The sequence below is a fragment of the Gymnogyps californianus genome, chromosome 5, assembly GCF_018139145.2.
Source record: "Gymnogyps californianus isolate 813 chromosome 5, ASM1813914v2, whole genome shotgun sequence".
Taxonomy (NCBI): Eukaryota; Metazoa; Chordata; class Aves; order Accipitriformes; family Cathartidae; genus Gymnogyps; species Gymnogyps californianus.
In genome coordinates, this window is record NC_059475.1 from 40,389,753 (window position 1) to 40,412,213 (window position 22,461).

Consider the following 22,461-nt stretch of genomic DNA (forward strand, 5'->3'; position numbering starts at 1 on the left):
GCATAACTGTACAACACACCAAAGCCTTACCTCCATAAACAATTCCAAACTGTCCTGATCCCAACACCTCATCTGGGAAGATTTGGTATACAGTGCTAATGTCCTGTTTATATAAACATAACAAATATTAAGCCCTGAGATATGGAAACAAAATTTGAATTTCATTTGCTTTTTCTAGTGGGAAGTAGCATACATTTACTATAGTACATTTCAAAATATATTATCTGCCAAAAACATTCACGCAGGTTTTCTTAAAAGCCACGTTAACTGCAATTGCTGTAAAAGCTGCCGAATCTTCAATAGGTTTCAGCCACTGCCATCTTCCAGGCAAGTAGCCCCCAGCACACAGCATTACACTTAAACTTTGTGAAATCTGAAGACGAAAGTACATATGGAAACACAGAAGGTCTTGTTAGCAACATTCTATCCAGATGTCCCAGGATCCCAGATCTAGGAATTACTGCTGGGTCTTATGCAAAGGGAGAAATTATGAATTTAAAATATTCTTGAAAAAGTTCCTATGTCAGCTCATGTCAGCCATGGAAAAGCAAGTGGTATCTTAGCTTATAGAAAGCTTTGTGAGTATCAGCAGTTCTGGGCTTTGGCTTTTTGTGTTTGTCCACTGAGAGGGGTAAAATATTCCATCTGTGCCAGAGAGGGAGTCACGTCTCACCGCTTCTTAGTGCCTAAACACAGGCTAAAGCACGAGCTGTTAGCAGATTCATTTGGGAGACTCCAACAAACCTCAAATCTTGGAGGTCAGTTTCAATTACCTGATATTTAACCAGCAGCATATACAATGAAGAGCAAAAGAATGCCAAGGAGTTGATAATAAAGGCTGTCTTGCTTTTTCTTAGGAAACAAATGGACACATCCCTAGCAGGCAATCTTTTTCTGGCAAATACCAGAACTGCCCCAAAGCTTTACTTGGATGCAGGGAGTCCTGTTTATTTCCTCTGCCCATGAGACAGAAGTGGTGCGACTGTTTACCTTGACCTCATGTCCCGTGTCTAACAGTCCTAGCATAAAAGAAACCCAGAATTCTTTACGTATGTGTAACAACATATGTAAGTCTTCCTGCCGATAGAGTTTCATCTTTGTACAACAGAGAATATCTGATCTCTCAGTGATGACAGGAAACGGTATATTTATCAAGGCTTGTGATTAGCTTTACAAAGTTCAGTTGACAAATTCCATGAACTAATAACTTCTACAGCTCACTTTTCCTTTTGGTAATTAACATCCTGCAAGGTTCCATCATTAAATTCTGTGTTAAGTGAAATTACCCGTATGTAATTCTTGTGTCTCAAGAAAAGGTGCCAGGAAGATGATTTTTCTCAAAAGTTAGGAAAGCTAATTGTTTGTTAATTTCTACAAAGTAAGTGAAAAATGGATGATGGGAACTCCTCTAACATTCCTCTTTGCAAAACAGATCAATGACTTCGCAAGCTTAATCACAGCATGTCTAGCACCAGCATCCAGAGAACACTCACCACATTTTCTTGAACTTGGCAGTTTGACACAGATATACTGATGGATATATCCCCTGGGGAAGAAAGTAAAATATACTTTAGATTGCTGTGCTTTTAGTTCAGACATGTAGTAATAGGAAATGACATTTACATTACATCAATATCTGCTGACAGCTCTAGAAATTGGACCAATTAGGTCAGCTTGTTCATCTACCAGCCAATACAAAATTACACCAGCCCACAAATATGTGACTTGAACAACAGTTTTGCAGTGTATGGAAAAGAACAGAATTATACATTTCATTATTAATTTTTTAATAGTGGAATCTCGTAATTCCCATTTATAAGCTTATTATTGCTTTTTTCCATTCTATTTTGGGGCTTTATACCTCTTGCAAGTAACATAACTGCAACTAGGGTAAACTGTTTTTATTTAGTGGATTTAATAATCATTTTTATTTATAGTGTCACCTACAATGTATTTGATGCTATTCAGATGAAGCCCAATATGCATTCAAATTGGTCTGCATACTGTTAAAAGTAATACGCATTTCAACTGGCTTAAGAGACATTATCAAAACACGTAACGGAAACAAAAACTTGCACTTGTGCTTTAATACAACAAACATCAGATCCAACCTCTACAAATTCAGAGCTTAGGATGTTGCCATAAGCATTTTGAACTGCAAACCTACTGAGGGGTTCAACAAAACTTGAGAATATGACTATTGCTAAATTTATTACACAAAGATGTCATTTTGGGGAGGAAAGAATGGTTCTTTGGAGCATTGCTGCTTCTGTGTCCTACCTCTGCCTAGAATCCTGTTCATGTTGACTTTTCGTTTTCTTTGTATGGATTTCAGCCTCATCAAAACCACTGTCCTCTACTATAAAGCCTGTATTACACACTGAAGACACTTGTTACTACCCATGCTACTACCCATCAGCACCTCTCGTAGTTGCAGTAAGTAGCATGAGTAACTTCTGCCCCATATGGCTTACTCCCTCATCCCTTCCTTAGGAACAGACTGGTTTTGGAATGGAATGTTTCAGTTATGTAGAGACTTTTTATCATTGCCAATTTGATTTCAAATGTATGTACTGCTTTGTGTTTACATGAAAAAAAGCATGGACAAAGACATGGACAAGTCTTACACTTTGAGCAGAAGACAGAAGGTTGCGATCATTCTCGCTCCCCGCAGGAAATTGTTCTAAAGGTCTCAGATGACCTTAATTTTTGCACAAAAACCCCAAAGATAACTACTAACTTGTAACGAAAATTTTCAAACTACCCAAAAAGGAGAGAAGACAGCTGTCATTCCCAGTCCAACATTTTAGGTGACTTGTTTAGCTAACATCCAGAATTTGACAGTATTTTATGCAGGAAGCCAGTTGAGAAAGCAAAGGACATAGCTGATCTAATCTGATATGTGAGCTGTTGTGCCTGGAGATGTAATGCCACAGCCGGTTGTATTACTTGGTTTCTGAAGGGCTTGCGGTCTCATTAGCATTTCGCGCTGCATTAATAGCATCCAGATGTCAAGTGCTAAAGCGGGTGCATATTGCAACAAAAGGTCTAATCCAAATTGTGTAGACAGATCTAAATTTGCTTTACACTGACCAGGCTGAGTACAAGTAGCAGAGCAACCACAGCAGCACATGCCTAGCAGTGGAGAATTGTTTGCTCTGTGCTACTTTGTTATCAGTACCTGAGCTAGATTTAAATGAGTTTCATGTTTGGTTTACATAAGCTGTCATCTTTGCTAGAGAATTACCCAAAGGTATGTAAATTGGAGGCAAAGATATATTCAGTGCTTTTGGTCCTGGGTAACATCCATGCCTTGTTGTGCTTAGAACAGCTGTTCTTCACACTTGAGCTCATTTCATCTCACCATGGGACAATGTTTGTGGCAGTTGTACAGCCAAATGTGATGAAAGGGAGCATAACATCTATACTGCAGTGACCTAAAGAGTGAAGAGCTGCTTCTGCAGGTAGCTAGAAACATAAATTATGGTCACGATGGGAAAAATCTATCAATTCCCAAATGGAGCTCAGAAAACTTGATGCCTCTGCACAAGGAAGCTATTACTCTTGTCAGCAACACAAATGTGGATGAGATGCCTTACTAATATAACCACTATTTGCTTGCTAACAAATCTGCCTCTCGTATATTAATACAGACGTCCTAGTATAAACTGGAAACATATGGATGAGAAACTGTGGTGTTTAAAATAATATGCAGACAGGTGATAAGCCATGACAGAATAGCCTTTACTAGCTGTGCAATACTTCCTTTCAATGTGTGCAGAAGATTGAGCAATGTCATTTGTGATATGACTCTACTTATCTGAAATAGAGGAAATGAATAAACTTACTGTGCAGGTTGGGTCCTGACCCAGTTGATGCCCCTTTAGGGATGACGGGCATCAGGGCGTGCTGTATTGCCATCTCCCACATTCGTGCCACATCGATGCCAATACCACTGGTGATAACACTGTTATTCAGTGGAACACTTGAGAGGTTTTCTATGTTTTCTCCAACATAAAAGACTATATTTGCTGTGCTTATTTCAAAACAATGAGGATTGGCTCCTTGAGGCAGCAAAGTGAAAGTTTTTGCAGGTTCCAGAGACAAAATTTCAGACAATGGGATTTCCTAAAATGAAAAAATGTTTTACTTTCTATGTAAAGTTTATCAACATATAAAACTAAAGCATGAACTTTATTTAACAATTTATGATATTAGCTGTTGCTTTTAACCAGATGCTTCTTGTACAAACAAAAAGGCTCTTGTAACCTGAAACTCCATGGCACAGAGGACTGTTGATGGTAAAATACTAAATGTTTCTTTCCAAGACCAAGTAGAACTTTAATTATTTAATTAAACTTATCGAAGAGAGCAGTGCGATGCCCTCAGAAAAGAGTAGGACCATCCATATATCAACAGAACTCCACTAGAAAATTAAACTCTGTTGACTCCTTATTTAATAAAATTTATTTGCTATAAATTATTTGCAGAATAAATCTATTCAATATTAAGATTCCAAATCCACCTTTCACATAGGTGTAAACTTGATTGTTTCATCTTGAGTAACACTTAGGGCACGTTTCATTGACACATTTCCCTGAGAGGAAGCCATATGAAAAAAATACTTTCTATTATTAAAACTTACTGCAGTAATGCCTAAGGAGTTTAACTTCCTCACGTAAAAGGATATGAGCATTAAAACAATCTTTTACAATAAAAATCAAAATGTCCAAAGGACAGAATTAAAATAATGTATATTATACCTAATTGTTTGGAAAGAATTTGTATTATGAATGACAGAATGTCAGATGAGTTTCTTGGCAGAATTTGTCGCTGGTACTGGATTGCCCCTGTATAAAAACCTTCCATTTCCACAACATGTATTTTACAGATCCTTGTTAGCTGACACCTTTCTGATCTGAGACTTGTTTGTGAAAGGCAAAACACACATACGTAGCTTAAATAATGAAAACAAACATACATCAAAGTTATACTACTTGTGTATAGCGTTTCAGCAAGTATCTATTAATTCAGCAATTTAGTCATTATATTCTGCTGGTACAGAAAGAGATTGAAAAATATTCCTTACTTTGTAATATTTGCTTCCAGTATCATTTTGAAAAAGTGTAATGCATTTGCTGTCCAGTCTCCAGTAGTGTCGTTTCCTCTGCAATGAAAAACAAGGGAAAAAAATCTTTCTAGCATTTTCCAAGTAAATTAATGAAATGTTCATTTCTCAAAAGCATCACTTCCAAAATGTTTCACCTAAGTTTGAAGAGATGAATTGTGAATGATAAAGATTCATTTGCTATTACAAGATTTTCATGAGAACTTTATATTTGAGTTTAGGATTTATAGGGCTACCCTCTGTTGTTTTGGTAATAACCTAGCTCTGTTCAAATTGTCCAAGTCTTAAAAATTTAAAATGTCACTTCGATGTCTGCATTACATTCAGCACAATTTGCTACAGGTATGCTGCTAAAATAATTAAACTTTCTTTTTGTATCAGTTATAACACCCCAGCTCACTTTAGAAGGCCACATACTGAAGTCTTTATTCCTGTTTTAGCAGGTCGGAATGAAAATAACTTTTTTCTACGCTAAATCTATTTTACAAAAGTCTCAATTCACCTAGCAGTAAGACATCTAGGAGACTGCAGCTGGAAGGTAAAGCTACTTTCCAGAACCCCTAAGGTGCTAACATTATTTTTTACTTCCTTCAGAATGTCTTCACATTTGGCTGCCTATGATAATGCAACTGACATACTCAGATATTTTTTGTGTGTTTTAACTGTCTCCTGTTTCTTACAAGCAGTGCCAGTCCTCAGTTATGACAAGAGTCAGGACTTCATGAATCACAAATACTGCAAAATATGCCTTACATGAGTGACTGTAATTTATCAAAGTATTGTTAGGACTTGATTCTGTATTATCACATAGTACGTACAGTAAGACAGGTCTTCCTTAACAATTCTTACCAGTGTGTCCTTGCTTGTATAGTGAACCATCCAACCCTCCTTCATTACTGTGCTACTTCTCCTTTTCGTGTGCTTCACAGATTGTACCACTCTCATTAATGGAATATTGTTGCTGGTTGAAGGGCTTAAGAATAAATCAATAAAGGCTTTTAAAAAGAAGATAACTTTGGACAAAAAGAAAAAAATCTTTTAAATCAGCATATCTATATATATATATAGATATATAGATATGTGATATCCACATTTATTTTTATCATCACTATCAGACCTGGACTGGACACTATTTTGTTTTGTCATTCCAAGTATCTTGAGATTACAAAGAAAAAAAATTGTAATGCTACACCAGGAGAACGTCAGAGACCTTCTGAAGGCTTACTCTCTCTCTCTCTCCCCCCTGCCCCCCCCCGCCTCCTCCCTCTCCCTCTTCCCCCCCTCCTGCCCCCCTATTATTTTCCTAAAGATGAATTACGAAGATGGGCAAATCACTAGGGCCTCAGCTAGGGTGTGGGAGCCATAGCTCAAGCCTGTGCTATGCATGATTCAGACCAGTACTTGACCTTGAATCTCTCATAACCTAAGTAAACGTTGTCCATCAGACTACTGTCCTGTGATCTTTCTTGGGTTCAAACACACAATGGAGTGATGATGGTTTACAGAGTAGAAAATGTGTCAGCTGCCTAGCTGTGCGTACCCTGGCAGGGCACAGCAGAGAATCTGCTAGAACCTCTCAGACGAAGAGGTTTAAGCTAATACATTTTATCCTCAAAGACCTAAAGCAAAGTCCCATTGCCTTGCACTCTGGGGTACACACGCTGAAACTTTCCATGACACACAGTAAGTCGGGAAGGCATGGGAACTTGACAGTATGCCTGATCGCGCCATCAGATAAAATCTGGAATATCTAGTTGGAGACGCGCAAGAAGTAACCAAGCCCATCTTCCCACTTTCCTTGCTGCTAGAGTTAACCATTCCTAAAGCAGATTCTGCGTAATGGAATATGGACTCATAATCTGCTTCCATCCTAAACCTAAATGCTTAGTTATTCCTGGCAGATCTTTAAACAGAGATGATGCATTGTATGTGAAAACACAGCACAGAGAGCTCATGCGTTCTGCCCTGCTGGCAAAGCTACTGGTGCGACAAATCCAACAAAAAAGGGCAGAAACTGCCCAGGAAAAGAATAATATCTTAAGTTTCCACAGTTGTTGTGGCTGTGGATGTCTGCAGATGGCCCTGCCTCACTGTAATGCACCCTGGAAATAAGAAATGTTTTATGAATTGGCAGTTCCCAATCAAAATGCAAAAAGTGTGCTGTCTTAAAGTTTCATTAAGACTGTAACGTACAATTAACATCTCTTTTTTGCCTAAAAATGATCAAATGAGCTGCAGTTCCTATTTAACGATTCTTGTCTGTACTGACAAGAGGTTTACTTTTTTATTTGCCTTTTATAGATCACTTAAAAATAATCCATGGATATAGAGACTACCCTTAGAAATAACTGGGGGAAGGTATTACTGGAAATACAGGGATGCCCCTCAACTAAGTAAAACGTGTACCTTGGTTATCAATGTTTTTATTAGTTATAATTGAGTATTTATATTTTGAAAACCTGCAATCCTGTCCATTTAATACAACTTGGACATTCAAAATATTATATGACACTGATTTTGTGATACATGCACAGGCTTATATTCCAATGATACAAGGTGCTTATATATAGTGTCTATGCAGATGAATATGACAGTAGGAAAAACAGTTCAGTGCTGCGGGAGGTAAAACTGCATATTGTTGAAATGGATTGCTTTCTATTAGTGCAACAGGTGTACGTTAGTAACAGAGAGCTAAGGGGAATGTGTCACTGAAACAGACTCCTAGTAAGCAAAATAAAAGCGGAAGCTGCAGGTCAAACTGGGACCTGTGAAAGAAAAATATTCTATAATTCTTCAAGGTACAGATCCCTTGCATCAAGGAAATTACAGCTGAAAGGATCTTAATTCATTTTAGGTTCCCTGACAGTGAATAATCCCTACTTTTTTCCCTACTATTCTGTACATTTCCAATAAGTGAATAATGTTTTCTTCTCTTCAGACATTTCTGAGGCAAGTTGCACAACTCAATTCCTATTTTCCTTCCGGATTAGTCATTTCAAACCACTAACCTATTTTGTAACTTGCTTCAAACTACTACTTCAAGTTTGTCAAACTTTCCTTCTTTCTAAAGGTATCTAAAAAAGCAAACAATTCATCTAGAGCTGATTATACCATAGCCACTTACACTTTTTTTTTTTTTTCCACTTTTGTTCATTTAAATGACCAGGCATTGCACTATTAGTCAGGGAAAAAATGTTTGGGAAAATAAATAAACAAACAAATAAATAAATTTGTTCTCTATTGCTCATGCACAAATATTTTCACAATATAATTTTCATAAGAGAACAGACCTATAACAATTACTTGTGCATCAGTTTTCAGTTGTTACTTCAACTTGACAATAATTTTTAAGCTTCTCTTAAATTCCTAATGCACATATTCAGCGAAGCAATCTCATTGCAATTTCAAAACCACCACATATCACTAGCTCTCTCCTTTCTCAATGAGTAAGTATAGCGTCCATGTAGATTCCCCTTTGAGCCCTAGACATGATACTTACAAATAAATACAAAAGAAGATGGAAGGTACACTCACTCCCCAGCTCACCTGATCATCCTGTTAGACTCATCGTGATCCGGATCAGCATCCTGCATTTCCCCATTGTCACTATGGCATCCTGTCATTGACATCTCAGAATCCTGAGCTATAGATTCTTCCATGTCGTCTATAAAACCACTGTTTCTTTCACTGTCATTGTCGTCGCTCCCTTCTTCCATGACCACATCAGACTCAGCCCCAGGACTAAGAAGATCTGGAATATCATTTCTGAAGTTATTATCTGAAAACATACAATACTCCAATCACAACATCCTGACACACTTTGAGCTTCAGAAAAACTCAGGTTCTCTTTGGAACTCTGTTGCCTGGGTCCATCTCTACTCAGTACTCTATGTGTACTGGTGAAGTGTGGTTTTTAACCAGTCATTTAGAAAATCACTACAGAAAGCTGGAAATGCATCAAATCAAAATATTTTCAGAAATACAACTTTCTATTAAAAAATGCCAAAGTCAAAGCAGAATTTCTTATCCATGGGCTTCTGTCAAACATTCTATGCTCATGAGCTTTATTTCTGAGATCTTCTGGCAGATTTTCTATACAGCTTGAATGCTGTATACTGGCTTGATGGCTGTTGGCAGGCTACAGCTGCGAACTGATGCTAGAAGAGCAGTAATTTCAAAACTGGGAATTTTGTAATATGATGATGACATGACGATGAACTATTAAAATAACCCCCAAGACAATTACTTATAATGTGAACTGTATTTTGGGGGAAAAAATTATTTCCTTTGCACCAGTGTTCTCTGTGAAGGCTACACAATATGGCACAGTAATCCATACTATTGAAATAACACTCCCTGCCTTTAGAAAAGAAATATTAAATAAATATCAAAAAGTCCAATGTAAGATAGCATAGAAAAAATATGAACGCTTAGGATTTAACTTATTTGACTATGGCATAGTATTAATAGTATCTTCCAGCTTATATTTAAATCATGTTAAACTTTCCAGTTTCAAGATTAGATATGCCTAAGCAAGATCAAAGTAAGAAATAACTTTTTATTGTACTGCCACTTGTGAATGGATTTATCTGGAAGGCGGAAAGGAAGAGAAAAATTTAAACTTATTTACCTAAGGTCTTACATTACAAAACCAAACAAACAAACACAACCACGAACCAAAACCAAAAACCAAACACCAAAAAAAAAGGCATTTTTCTGAAATTCAACCTGCTGCTATACAGGCTGTGTTCTAACATGTCAAAATCATCAGTCCTGTCAGATAGTAAAGACAGCATTAGTTTTTCTGGGATGTTTGCAGTGTTTCAGAAATTTGAAGTAAGGTTAAAATCACATGGAAGACACCAAATATTCTCACTGAGAAACTTCTGCCTAATTGTGTGGAGGAAGGTTCTTGACAGTCAAGGTAGACAATGCCCCAAAAGAAAAAGCACGCTGAACTGGCTGACAGCAAAATGGTTTAAATTGATGGCATTTCATTCAAATTGGAAGTGCACTGCTGAAAGGTTTGTTTCCATATACAGAAGTCTTAAAATATTTGGATATAAGTTACTGATGTGTGATTAAGAGACACATTATACTTCACCTCTAGCAGAAACAGTCATCCAGTCATGAATGACACTTTACAGTGCAAGGCGCGCTCTGCTATTCCTACAACACTTTTTAAATCTCTATTTTTAATAAACCCATAATCAGTTAAAAATAGCCTCCCACATTTAGTATATAATGTGTTTATTAATGAGACCATACTTGGAATTTTATTGCTTCAGCTCTTCCCTCACTTACTATTTTGGGGAAGACGTATCACACAGCAGATGGACAGAGTGACAGATACTGTGTTTTATTTATTAAGTTTGAAAATAACGTGAACCAAATTACTGTAAAAATAGAAATGACATACCAGGATGAAATTGCCTTTGATAATCCTAAGGACCCTATATCAGTCATTCAGGACACACAATTAAGAGTTCTACTTTGATGCTATGGATACCGTACTATGGATATTATCTGGTGGGGAAAAGCCAAATTCTATAAATTTTAAGATGGAGAGCTTCAAGAAGTACACTTGGAGTAAGCTTGGAGTATGCGTTCTCACCCCAAGTGGCTTTGCACAAGCTTTCCTCACTCAGCTCTTCCTCAGACAAACCATCACTTCCTATCTGTCCGGCATCAGATTCATGTGTAGGAGGCCAGTCAACAAATGTAGCATGTTGCTTGTGGGGCAAAGGTGGGGAGGGGGCACCCAGGGTGTGTTGGAGGGATGAAATGCAGCTGCCTCGGATGGCAAGAGGGAACTTCAAGGAATAATTCAGAAACAAATGTAAATTTTGTCCATTTACTCCAGCTGTCCAGAAACAAGGCTTGCCTTCCTCTCTTCTCTTAGCACTTTTGATCAATCCTGTTTTGCACTCCTCTCTAAAACTGCACCTATGCAGGAAAAATTTTATCACTTATAAGCAGATTTAGTTACTCTCTCTGACTGCAAATCTCAGGGAAAACTCTATACTGTTATCAATGGAATTACCATATCACGGTGTACGTTTAGCTCTTGGATTTGAAAATCAAGACATAAACTTCCATAAGCATCATTACTTGCACTCCTGAAGGAATAGTTATGTTATGGGATGGTTAATGGTTAAGTGAGGTATAAATGGTGTAAAGATTAAAAAAAAATAATAGTGACTCCAAGAGTCCAGTTTAAGGTGCATCAGAGAGGACATGCAGTAGGAGTGCAACATCAACTTTCCAAAAAATCATGCACCTTATCACGTTTCAAGTTGGATACTCAGCATCTGAAATATTTTTGCCTACACTAATTGCCATTAAACAGAAAAACTTTGTAGTAATACAGTCACACTACTATGAGAAATACTATGAAAAATATTAGTTAACAATCCTAATTTTGGAAATTCTTGATATCTCTTCAATAAAGTAGATCACTGACTTAAAGTTTGAAAAAGGATGCCTAATAAGGCAATACTTTATTAACCTCAGAAGCAGTTTAGGCTGACAACATCACATGGTAATATGCATTAGAAACTGAACACTTCACCACACTTCTCATTCCCTTATCACATAGAAAAGTGACATTTTCAAGGCAATCAACAACTCATCTACAACCACCCTTTTTTTCTCCAGTACTGTCTGTCAAGCCTACCCATACATTCCTATACTTGACACAAAACCGACAGTACACGTATGGGAAAATCAACAGATATTCAAGCCTTTTTTTCTGGCAACTGATATGATTAGTTTTACGCCAACAGTAAGCGGTGGAATTTTTTCCTGGAGGGCCTTCCCAGTTCTTCCAGGTATGCTTTTCCTTCTCAGGAAGATTATCCTAAAACAAATACTTTTTTTCCCCCCAGATTAAAAAGCAATTTTGTGCTTGTATCTGACAGGTGAATGCCAACTTCTCATGCGTGTGGCTTTTTGCTTTACTCTGGCATTCTGCATTCAACAGGCCATGATCACCCGGCCATTTTGCTGCTGCTGACACCACCTCTGTGGCACAGCTGAGCCTGCCTGTCAGTGTCACTTCCACCTATTTGGAAGACACACGCTCCGAGCTGATGGTGTATGAGCCACTCGTAGGGTTCCTCCCACACTTCATCTTTGACGTACAACAGAAATACTGCGGAGGAAAGGCCACTCCCAAGCCATGGAAAAACATGTCTTCATACACGTCACAGTTTTACATTTCTCTTTTATTTAACTGATGGTTTAAACAATGACAGAAACAATTGTTAAGGCAACTTACCTCCATTAATGGCAACTTCCCCCAGGCAGTTATTTGGCACTTTAGGAGCACAGCGTTTGTGACAGTTGAACCTACAGTCTGTTAAGAAAAAAAGGGATACGGTAAAATTATTTCTCTTTTTCTGTGACACAATTATATTTTTTCCTGCTATGCAGCCTATAAATGTCAAGCCCTACCATTTCACTCATACAAAGTTAACGTGTCCAGAGAGCATTCCTTAGCCTGGCTGCATGCCACCTGCCAGTGGAAGGGACAGGATGAAGATGCTAGAAATGTGCTTCCCTGAGGGGGAAGGAAAGCATTACCAAGGGCAGTTGGGTGGAGGCACTAGCCGCAGCTGAAGCATGTGCTTGCCTCAGGAGACTCGAGTGCTTGGTTGCAAAGCCAGAGCTGCTTTTCCAGTGAAAGAAGCAGATCGGGCTGCAGTGTATCCACTGCAGCTTAAATGACTGACTACAAATCAAATGCTGAAGACTGAAAATTGAAACAGCCTAGCCAGAAACAGAACCCTAGCCAACAATTGGAAGTGAGAAAATCTTTGTTCTTTGCATCGCAAAGCAACTTCTAGACAGCTTTCAGTGGAGGGGTCCTTCAATACCTTCCTTATTTTCCAGCTATTTTTATTTCACTCTACCTTTACTTTTTTCATATGTGTACGTAGCACTTTATTAGATGTCATCTTAACTGTTTTCTTTTGGCTTACGAACACATTTTACTTAAACTAAGAGCTGCAACTTATTAACACACCTGGAAAAGCGAAGAGTCAGGAAGGAAGACATATACTAAGGATATCTATACCCTTGTAATTATTTAACTTCAGATTGATCCAAAAACCAACTGAGGTACAGCAGTGCCAAACTGTAGGTGAATATTTTTTTTAAAAAATCAGGTTAATATTTGCTTATGTCACTGGGATTCAAAATGAACTGAAACAGGTGATGCCTTCATAGAGATTTTGCTTTAGTGAAATCACATTAGAATCACATCTTAAGTCAAATGAATGCAACCTTGAATTTTTGTAGGGTGTTAGTTCAAAGAAGCAACACAAAGTATACTGATTAATTCTATGATAGTTATTGTTTATTTTAATAGAAGGAAGGTGATCTTAAGAATCTGTTAGCCAACGTTATCTAACATCACAGCATGCACAACGCTTTGTATTTATGGGCACTCTAGCTGGCTAAGGTGAGCCAGTAATCTAGGCTACAATCCAAGGGGTTTGATTCACTTCGGCACCTGCTAAGGTACAACACCATGAGACTTGAGAGCACATTAGTCACATTGAAAAAATGTGTTTTTAAATTCTCATATAAGCTCATCCTATTTTATTTCCATTACAACACCCCCAAACCCCTGAATTGCTGGGACTCTGGCACATGCTTCAATTCAAGCATAAGACTGTAGTTTGAAAACAATGAAGATAAGAATACAGTCCTTTGTGTTAACTATTCTGCTGTAACTGCCTGTGAGCACACACTCACCCAGTGCCAAATACAAGATAATTTACACCTGAATGAAAAAGATGCGAGCTACTGCAGCTATACCGCAGGGTAAGAATGAACAGCTACGCAGCCAGCTCCAGCAGAACAGCAATTACTGTAATTTTGATTCCAGCTTAATCCAATGTAATTGTACATGTGCCTACACCTAGATAGTTTCGTGAAGAAATCTTGAGTAAGGCTACATAGTAACTACTCAAACGCTAATTTACTGATTTTATTATGCTTAGCTTTTATGTTCCTAAAGGGCATTTACTTACCTTTGCACTGCAAACCCTGTCTAAAAAGCCCTTTGAGAAGCTTCTTACAGTACTGGCAAACTGTTGGCCGTGTGTAAGAGTGGATGACAAAAGTGTGAGGCACTTTAACTTTGGACAGTAAGATCTTGTCTAGTTGAATAGGTCGTCCAATGTAGGACTGTGAATTTGATCTCTTCTCTCGCCCAGTGAATGATTCTGATGGTGTCTTTTGCTGTGAAATACATACAAAGAACATTTGAAATAATCATGATTTATTCATTTTTTAAAAAGTATCATATTCATACATACTCACCTCAAGAACAGTAAGTCATATGTCATAAAAAATAATGTAAGTGCTTTTACAAATTAATAGAACATGCAACATACCCCTCACACTGCTTTTGAAAAATTGGATTGGTAGCAAACAAGACCTTTGCCAACACTACTATCATACATTTCACATTGTGGATGAAATGGGTTTTTATTTTTTAAAAAAATATTTAATTTTTTTAATCAAAATGAAAATATTCACTGAAGATTTCTCAGAAAAGCATTTTGCGTTCTGATAAAAACACAAGCCTTTTTTACCTCTCATTTTCTGTTTTGTATCAAAGGTAACTTTGAAAGGCTGTATTTTTTTGCATAAACATTAAGAAAATTATTACCTTAATCTATGTGCATGCAGGTTTTGATAAAAAACAGATTAGTATTTTCAATTCCTTTTATTCATAATTTTTCCTATCACTAACCTTACCACATTTAGATTATGCACAATAGATCACAACAGGTATTTAAATGCATATATATAAATATGTATGTGAAGTGAGACACAGTCTAAGGCATAGAAACCAAAGAATCCCTGAAAGAAATGAGTTACCTTATTTTCTTTACTAAATTCATTTAGTTGTAAACATGGGTAATTACCCCAGGAAACACCTGACCCAGAAAACTGCCTTCTAAGAATTGCCCTTGAGAAACAACCAAACTACACCCACAGTTAACATGGAAAGGAGAAAAAAAGCGGCAAGATGCAGCTTGACCATTTAAAACTCAGTATATTCTTCCCATCATCTGCAAATAATCTGGTAACTGAAGGCTAGAAAACGAGTCATTCCCAGTGAGCCTGCACTGTTCAAAAAGTTGTAGTAGCTGAAACTTCAAATTGGCCTAACTTGAAAAACAGTTTTGCTTCAAACTAGTAACGTTGTAGGAAATTCTTCATCTGAGAAGGCTGATTGATTATTATTCCCTGGTCACCAAAATATAAAAATACATTTCTGTATGTTTCTGTCTGAGCATCTTGGAGTAAAGAGGTATTTGAAAGTCATTCTGATGGCAGAAGAACCTAAGGAGGTCCAGGCTTTGCCTTCATAGTGTATTTGCCATGGGGAGGGGGAAAAAAAAAAGTTTCTTCCTTCTGAAGTTCAGATAGGTTTCTTACTGTGAAGATCAATTCTTTTGGTTATACTGTAGAACTATCTGTCTTTCCAAAGAGGCATATGCAATAGATTTGCTTAACATTAGAGCTACCCTGCTAACTGACAACAATGCCAACATCACATGCTTATCCATTGTATAAATGCAGTCCTGTCATATCAAGTAAAAACATGCAAAATACATTGTATGAGGCAGGTACCTGGTCACCATAAACAAACTAGACTGAAACAAGTATAAGAAAGCATCTGTCTTTTCTTTATCACAAATAATAGTGGAAAAAGTATGAGTACATACTTTGATATCATGTGTTTTTACTTCCTGAGTTTTAGATCGTCACGCTCTGTAAAGCACTTATGTATATGAAAAAAAACCAAACTAGTCTCAGTTTACGACTAAATTTATTTGATATTTGTTAGTTAGCAATATTGTTTGCCTAATATTTCCAAGGCAGATTGCATTAAGTCTTATGAAGTCAAGGTGAACAGGACTTTCGAAGGGAGAGCAGAAGCCCAGCAGGAAGGAAAGAATGAGCCCACATATACAGCACAAACTGCATTGCTCAGCTTGTGCAAACTACCTGCAAATGACAGCCCTCAGTACTTGTGGACAGGACAAAGCTCACAGGAGGAGCCAGAAACACTTATGCATCCTCTCAGTCTTGTATGTAGAATAGGGACAGTTTTGGCCCAGACTGATGCTCCTTCAGTCTTAGTGCAGTGCCTTACAAGTCACATCCTCAACCCTATGCTATGGTCAGATACCTAGCTCTGAATTTGCTCTTCAGTGCTCACAAGAACAGTTATATGTGTGACATACTACATTTTAATATAAGTATTTACTTTTTGAATAAAGTAATTCTTTAATGGTTTGCCTTAATTCTAATCACCACCTGCACGGCATTAGTCACAACACTTGCTGTCTTTGTCTTGAGTATGGACATTTGGTGGACTTTTCACATGTAGTGACGCTATTCTCTTAAAGTGTACTTTAATTGAAAAGGAGTAAGAATTTCTTAAGGAGAAAGAGTTCTACAGCTTGCTTTCATTATGTCACTGCAACAAACTAATATTTCAGTTTACCACTGAAATTTCTTACCACTAGAGCTATTTCTTGACAATCTTACTCTTGTCTGAAGTACGAGTGATCCAAGTATCTCCTAACATTATGATCTCTCTTAGAACCCTATCTAATATCGTCTAAACTAAATCTACTTTGCATTGTCATTCTTTGCCTTCATTTTCCAAATTAGTACCAAATCAAAAATTATTTTGGCAACTGAATACTGCTAAAAGCTTTTTAAAAGTCCAAATTACTTATACCTAGTTAACCTCATGCTCAAAGGATTTTCGAAAACTGGTTTGGCCCAGTTTTTCTTACCAAATGCTTTGCAGGTTTTAGAAACTTCAGCAGTGTTGCTGAAATGTACTGAGACTAATCGTAGGCACTTACATGATTAAGAGAGAGAGACAGGCTTCCCTACAGCTTTGGCTCTGACCACTGAGATGTGCTGCCTAGATGATGTCTGATCAAATCTCAGGTGTGGTACAGTGTGAGTGTGGGACAAATTATTTGCTATAATTTTTGCTTTTTCAGTTTGATGGCAAGTTTTTCAGTTTTAATGTGCTAGTATATGCTTCTGGATGGTTCTGAGAAAACGTCAGGTTGGACAAAAAGTGAATTCTAGATGCTCTACATTGAGTCAACCCTTTCTGAAAGATAACTCTGCAACAGTCACTCATCATACCATCAGCTTTGATCAAATACCAAGTTACCATTGATAAAGCTTTTCTCCTGTTGTTTATTAAACTTGTTTCTCGAAATTTATATCGGTCAATGCAGTTATAATTTTTAAGGATTTACTTCAAGTCTCACTTCACATGGCTGCCAAGTAATGTTAGAGAATAGGCAATTAACTCCATTTTTGGTAGTAATTTAGAAGTGTTTACAGTTCAAGCAGTAATGGATACTAAACAAAAGATAAAACATTAGAAGACCTACTGCAGGATATCAGTCTTCAAGATTGGTCTCTACTTTAATTTTTTAATGTGATTTTAATATTCAAACTGCTGCTTATATTTCTGTTAAAAATAATATACTGAGAATGCGTGACAAGCTCAATAACAAATGAACACAACAATTTCACCACCTTCACCTCAAAACAAGTGAAACTAAATAGGTAGGCCTAAACTCATTCTAACAAATTCTTTGTAGGCAATATCTGTGAGCTTTTTCTACTTACAGTCCAACTTACAGAAAAAGTATTTCAGCTTTTCTTTGCCATTCTGCAAGCACCAGGCTGCTACGCAATAGCAGTGTAGCACATCGTGTAACACACCAGCAATTCTTAATTTACAGTGTCTTCAGGTCAAGTAAGAGATAAAGCTGAGTTTCACCTTCTCCCATACTAGAAAAGACATCAGCAGTCATGGATCTGATCTCCCTCCTGCATGCCCAGGCCTGATATGACGGACTTGCACTGCTTCCCTCTTCCAGCCGGAGGCAATGCGACCCTCGGCTCCTGCTCAGAGCAAGGGAAGAGAAGCTGGTGACAGAGAACTCATGGCAGCAGCAGCCAGAGCATCACTCCACACCCCTCCGGTGACTGACTGATTGGGAGGAGGAGTACTTCCTCCCTCTTGTCAATGACAAGCTTCTCTTCCCAATATCTTCCAAAACTCCTGTCAATATTCCTCAATTTTAACTTCCAGCACTCCCAGCATCAGACAGATGCCACAATTTAAAGCCCCTGAAAGAAAAGGAAACCAGGAACCATCCTATTTTCACTGCAAAAGCAAGAAACTCTTCCACAAAGCACCTTCTTCTTTGGTCGGTGTGCCTCGTTTGTTAGAAAGATAAATTAGTTTTTCCTGGTAGTCAGCCAGACTACTGACTCAGCAGATCTGGAAACTTCCCAGGAAATGATTGCTTAACTGGATTACACCATGGAAACTAACAGCCTGCACGGCTCCAAACACTAAACAGTCCTTTAGAACAATCATCCCAGCAAGGTAATCTATACTTTAACAGCTCAGAATATTATTTTCCAAGTGACAACAAACACAAAGAAACATGCAGATATTTAACTGTACGGATGTCCAACCAAGCCAGTGACACTGATCACATCCAGAGACTTCTATTCAATTATGCCTTAAACTATGAGAACATCTAATAGAATCCAGTGTTTGCTTACTCTTTTATTTTGAAAAAAGTCTTTTTTTAATTCCAAGAAGGGAGAGGTGCCAAGCTTTTCCCCAACATGGGGCATTCTGCATGACTCTTATTAGCTGATGCCTTGCCCCTCCATCTTGTTCAATTTCTTCAAATTTTTTGAATATACTGAAGCTACTCATGGTTTATCTAGCAAGCTTTGTTAAAAGCTATTCAAGGACACAACAATTTGTCTACAGTACCCAGAAGCACAAAGTCATTGTACAGAACCCTGTCATTGCAGGAAGGAGACAGTCCTCCATATAACTGCTACTCCAAAGGTAAAAATACCTCAGCAGGAGATCTTTCCTGTTTTTTTTACCTTGTCCAAATCCATTGCAAAATACAATTAAGAAACTGAAATAAATACTGATTCCCTGCCAATGGATTCAGCTGTTCTTATTACCTGGGTGAGTTTGACTGTCTTCTAGCACCACATCTATCTCTCCCAGGGACAGAAATCAAAGAAAATTTAGGGAGATGCTGAAGGGACTAATGGGAAGCAATAAAAGCTGACTGCCTGGATGCAGAGTTGGCCTCTTGGGAACAAAGACAAGGACCACCCCTGCAATCCAGCTGTGCAGGCTCGCCTAAAACATAAAACAGACTGCTGCTTGCCTGACTTCTTTTAAAAGGTTTCAACAGTCCCACTAAAAATGACCCAGGGATTCTGACAAAACTTTACTGAAGAGCTTCATGTTCTAGAAGAGTCAGAAAAGAAATACTTCAGTTTTGACATTTGATCATCTTACTTCAAATCATGCTTGTGGAAACACATTCAAGTCAGTAACCTTCACTCAGAAGAGAACAGGCTACACATCCTATACTCTCCTAAATATATAATTTTTCAAAACTGTTCACAAAGAAGTTCTAACCTTTTGCAGGCTCAATATCTAAAAAGTATTGTGACATTATTCCTGTACTTTACACTGAAATATTCAATCAAAAACAACACAGGTATTCCTACAATTTTGAAATGTTTGCCTTAACAAAAGAAACAAACTATCATGAGCTAGGTTTTTTTATCTACTTGGACAACTGAGAAAAGTGATGTATATTTAAAAAAACCAAACAGCAATAACTGTCCGCATGAAGTTTCATTTTCAGTGTTGAAGCATACTTGTTGAAACATGCATTTCCTTCCTCTATTGAAGGTACAGGATAAAGTCTTAATATGTTCATATACAATTTCTTCACAGGAAGCTACTGTCAAATGAGGTGCTAGATATCTGTGTAACCACAGGAACTACTATATTTTTAATGCAATGCAAATGTTGACTTTCTTTTACAAATTAAACTATGTGACTGTAATTAAGTGAATTCAAGGAAACAAATCTTCAGTTAAATATACTGAAATGCCATGCTTAGACTGCAATCAACTGTGTTGTCTTTCAAGGCTTCTTGCACTCTTTAAGTCAAGTGTATGATTTAATCCTACAAGCACCATAGTTAGATAGCTATGGTCTGAAAAACACTTCAGTGTCACATGTGTAAACACATCAAAGAACTGACTTCAGTACAAGCTGTTAATATTAAACTATCCACAGATGGAAATTATTATGTACCCTGTTCCTCCACTCAGACATCAATACCAGCAAACAGCGGCTTGAATGCTCTGTCTGTAACCTGTCTTATTTTGTAAAGTAACAAGAGAAGATTACTGGGTTTCAGCAGTCATTGTGTGACTACGCTGACTTCTCAGAGTCAGGGATTTCCCAAAACAAAAGCCCTTTGTTGACAAAGGATTTGCTAGTGCCAGCAGGCATAGTAGGGCTTACATAGCACAAAGCTTTTTTCCTGCATCTTACAGACATAAGTTCCTTCAAAAATATTAGGTTTAGTTTGATCTTCTATTATGTGCTTCATAATTTTAAGTATAATAATTTTAAGTAATAAATTATTTTCATGTAAGTCTCTTGCACTACTAGAATGCCCACATCATAAGCCAGACTCAGCAGCTCAGTTGCGCCTACTGCATAGAACTAATAAGAAAGAAAAAAAAAAGGCACATACCATGATACAAAGGTGTCATAGCCAAGTTGTAATTCAAGACAAAACCCTTCAGGGAATCTTTGCACAATTCTCGTTCACCCTATCACACATGAATATTGCCTTTTTTCCAACCCCCCCCCAACGTCTGTGTAAATGCGTCCCATCTGACACTGTCTCCATACCATCCTTACCAAATCAGCGATAACCAGCAGGTCTTTGGGCTTAACCACAGCCACTGGTTTGGACAAAGTTTTGGTATTGGACAGAGGAGGTCTAGACAAACCAGCCTGGCGAGGCTTGTCTAAAGAGAGGAAGTTTGGGGGCAGTAGGATGTTACCAATGCAGAAAAACAAGCTTATATATTAGAAGGGAAAGCACCATTGAACATGTTTGGGCCAGGTAAGCGGAGATATAAGGTTGCACTGATTGCCTCTATTCCTCAAAATACAAATTGCACTTTGGGATTTTCCATTTCACAAGATCCAGCACTAACATGAATGATGTTTCACAGATGCTGTAGGAAGTAAAATGTGTGCTGCTGGGTTTGCCACTTTTTTGTATTTTCAATATGTGCAAACCCGTGTGTTAGTACTTAGAACCTACAAGAACTTAGCTCTGAGTGTACATTTGCTTAGATGTACCATACACTCCTAAAGAATTCCTACTGTCACAGTTGCAGAGCATCTACAAGTTCTCAGTTTAAGCCATGGTGACTTATATGAAGGATCATGAGCTGACAACTATTATTATTGTATGTCTTTCCTAAAAACAAAATAGGGGATTTAAGAACAAGCGGCAATTACCTGAGGACAAGAATAACCTGAACTGCTCTCCTCTTTCAAGCTGAAGAATCAAATACCCACAAAACCTCTCCAAGGGATCACAAACAAGTTGCATTCAAAAACATCAGCAGACGTGGCACATATGAAATTTCAGAACATGTACATCTTAAGCTGTCTACCATTTTCTCTTCTACCTGTCTTCCTAGATATTTGGAAAATATTAGGTGCACAATTGATGCAATGTTTAATGCTTTCCTAAATATACATCTTTTAACTTAAAATAATTGGCTTCATCATCTTTTAGATCTCATCTAGCTGTAATGAACTTCTGAAACAATCATATTGGGGCAAATTCGGTCAGAAAAGCTCTAATGTAGTTTGAATTAGTCACAAGAAATTCAGTCCTACAGTATTTAGTGCATGGCAGCTAATATAGGGACTACTATTATTTTATCACACTGCATTATGTAAGGTAAGCCATCCCAAATTTACCTTCTTTATCCTATAATGTTTTAATTCAGGGTTCAGTTGGACTTTGAATGTCATAGACGTGCAATGCTTTAAGAAAAAAGGAACTACATTTTAAATAGTTTTTGTTGAGTTGTTTTTTACCTTTAATATGTTTTAATATTTTAAATAATTGTATAAAAGCAAGAAAACTGAAAAATGATACCTAAAAGATTGTGGCATTAACTTAAATTCCTATTTAAGTATTTAACTTTTAGTGTCAGATTCACTGAGTTCTTGATTCTCAGTTCTGTTCAGTGTATGACCCTAGATTCACCTGGCGAATTTGGCACTAAATCAATGTAAACATTACTTAGGATTGGTTTAGTTCACAGCCTATATTTTACACTTTTATTATTTTTAAATAACATCTAGATTTTGGACTTCAAAA

At 37.4% G+C, this 22,461-nt stretch overlaps 1 protein-coding gene across 2 annotated transcripts in view; it reads right to left on the reverse strand.

The window, feature by feature from the left end:
• PRKD1 (protein kinase D1) overlaps nucleotides 1–22,461 on the reverse strand; it is a 150,248-nt gene that overhangs the window by 20,112 nt on the left and 107,675 nt on the right. For both annotated transcript variants that reach the window (XM_050897979.1, XM_050897978.1), the window contains 8 exons: nucleotides 14,167–14,377; nucleotides 12,408–12,485; nucleotides 8,675–8,879; nucleotides 5,978–6,101; nucleotides 5,090–5,167; nucleotides 3,849–4,128; nucleotides 1,494–1,546; nucleotides 31–103 (listed from right to left, as the gene is read on the reverse strand). In XM_050897979.1, coding sequence (XP_050753936.1) covers nucleotides 31–103; nucleotides 1,494–1,546; nucleotides 3,849–4,128; nucleotides 5,090–5,167; nucleotides 5,978–6,101; nucleotides 8,675–8,879; nucleotides 12,408–12,485; nucleotides 14,167–14,377 — 1,102 coding nt within the window. The remainder of the gene's footprint in view (nucleotides 1–30; nucleotides 104–1,493; nucleotides 1,547–3,848; nucleotides 4,129–5,089; nucleotides 5,168–5,977; nucleotides 6,102–8,674; nucleotides 8,880–12,407; nucleotides 12,486–14,166; nucleotides 14,378–22,461) is intronic.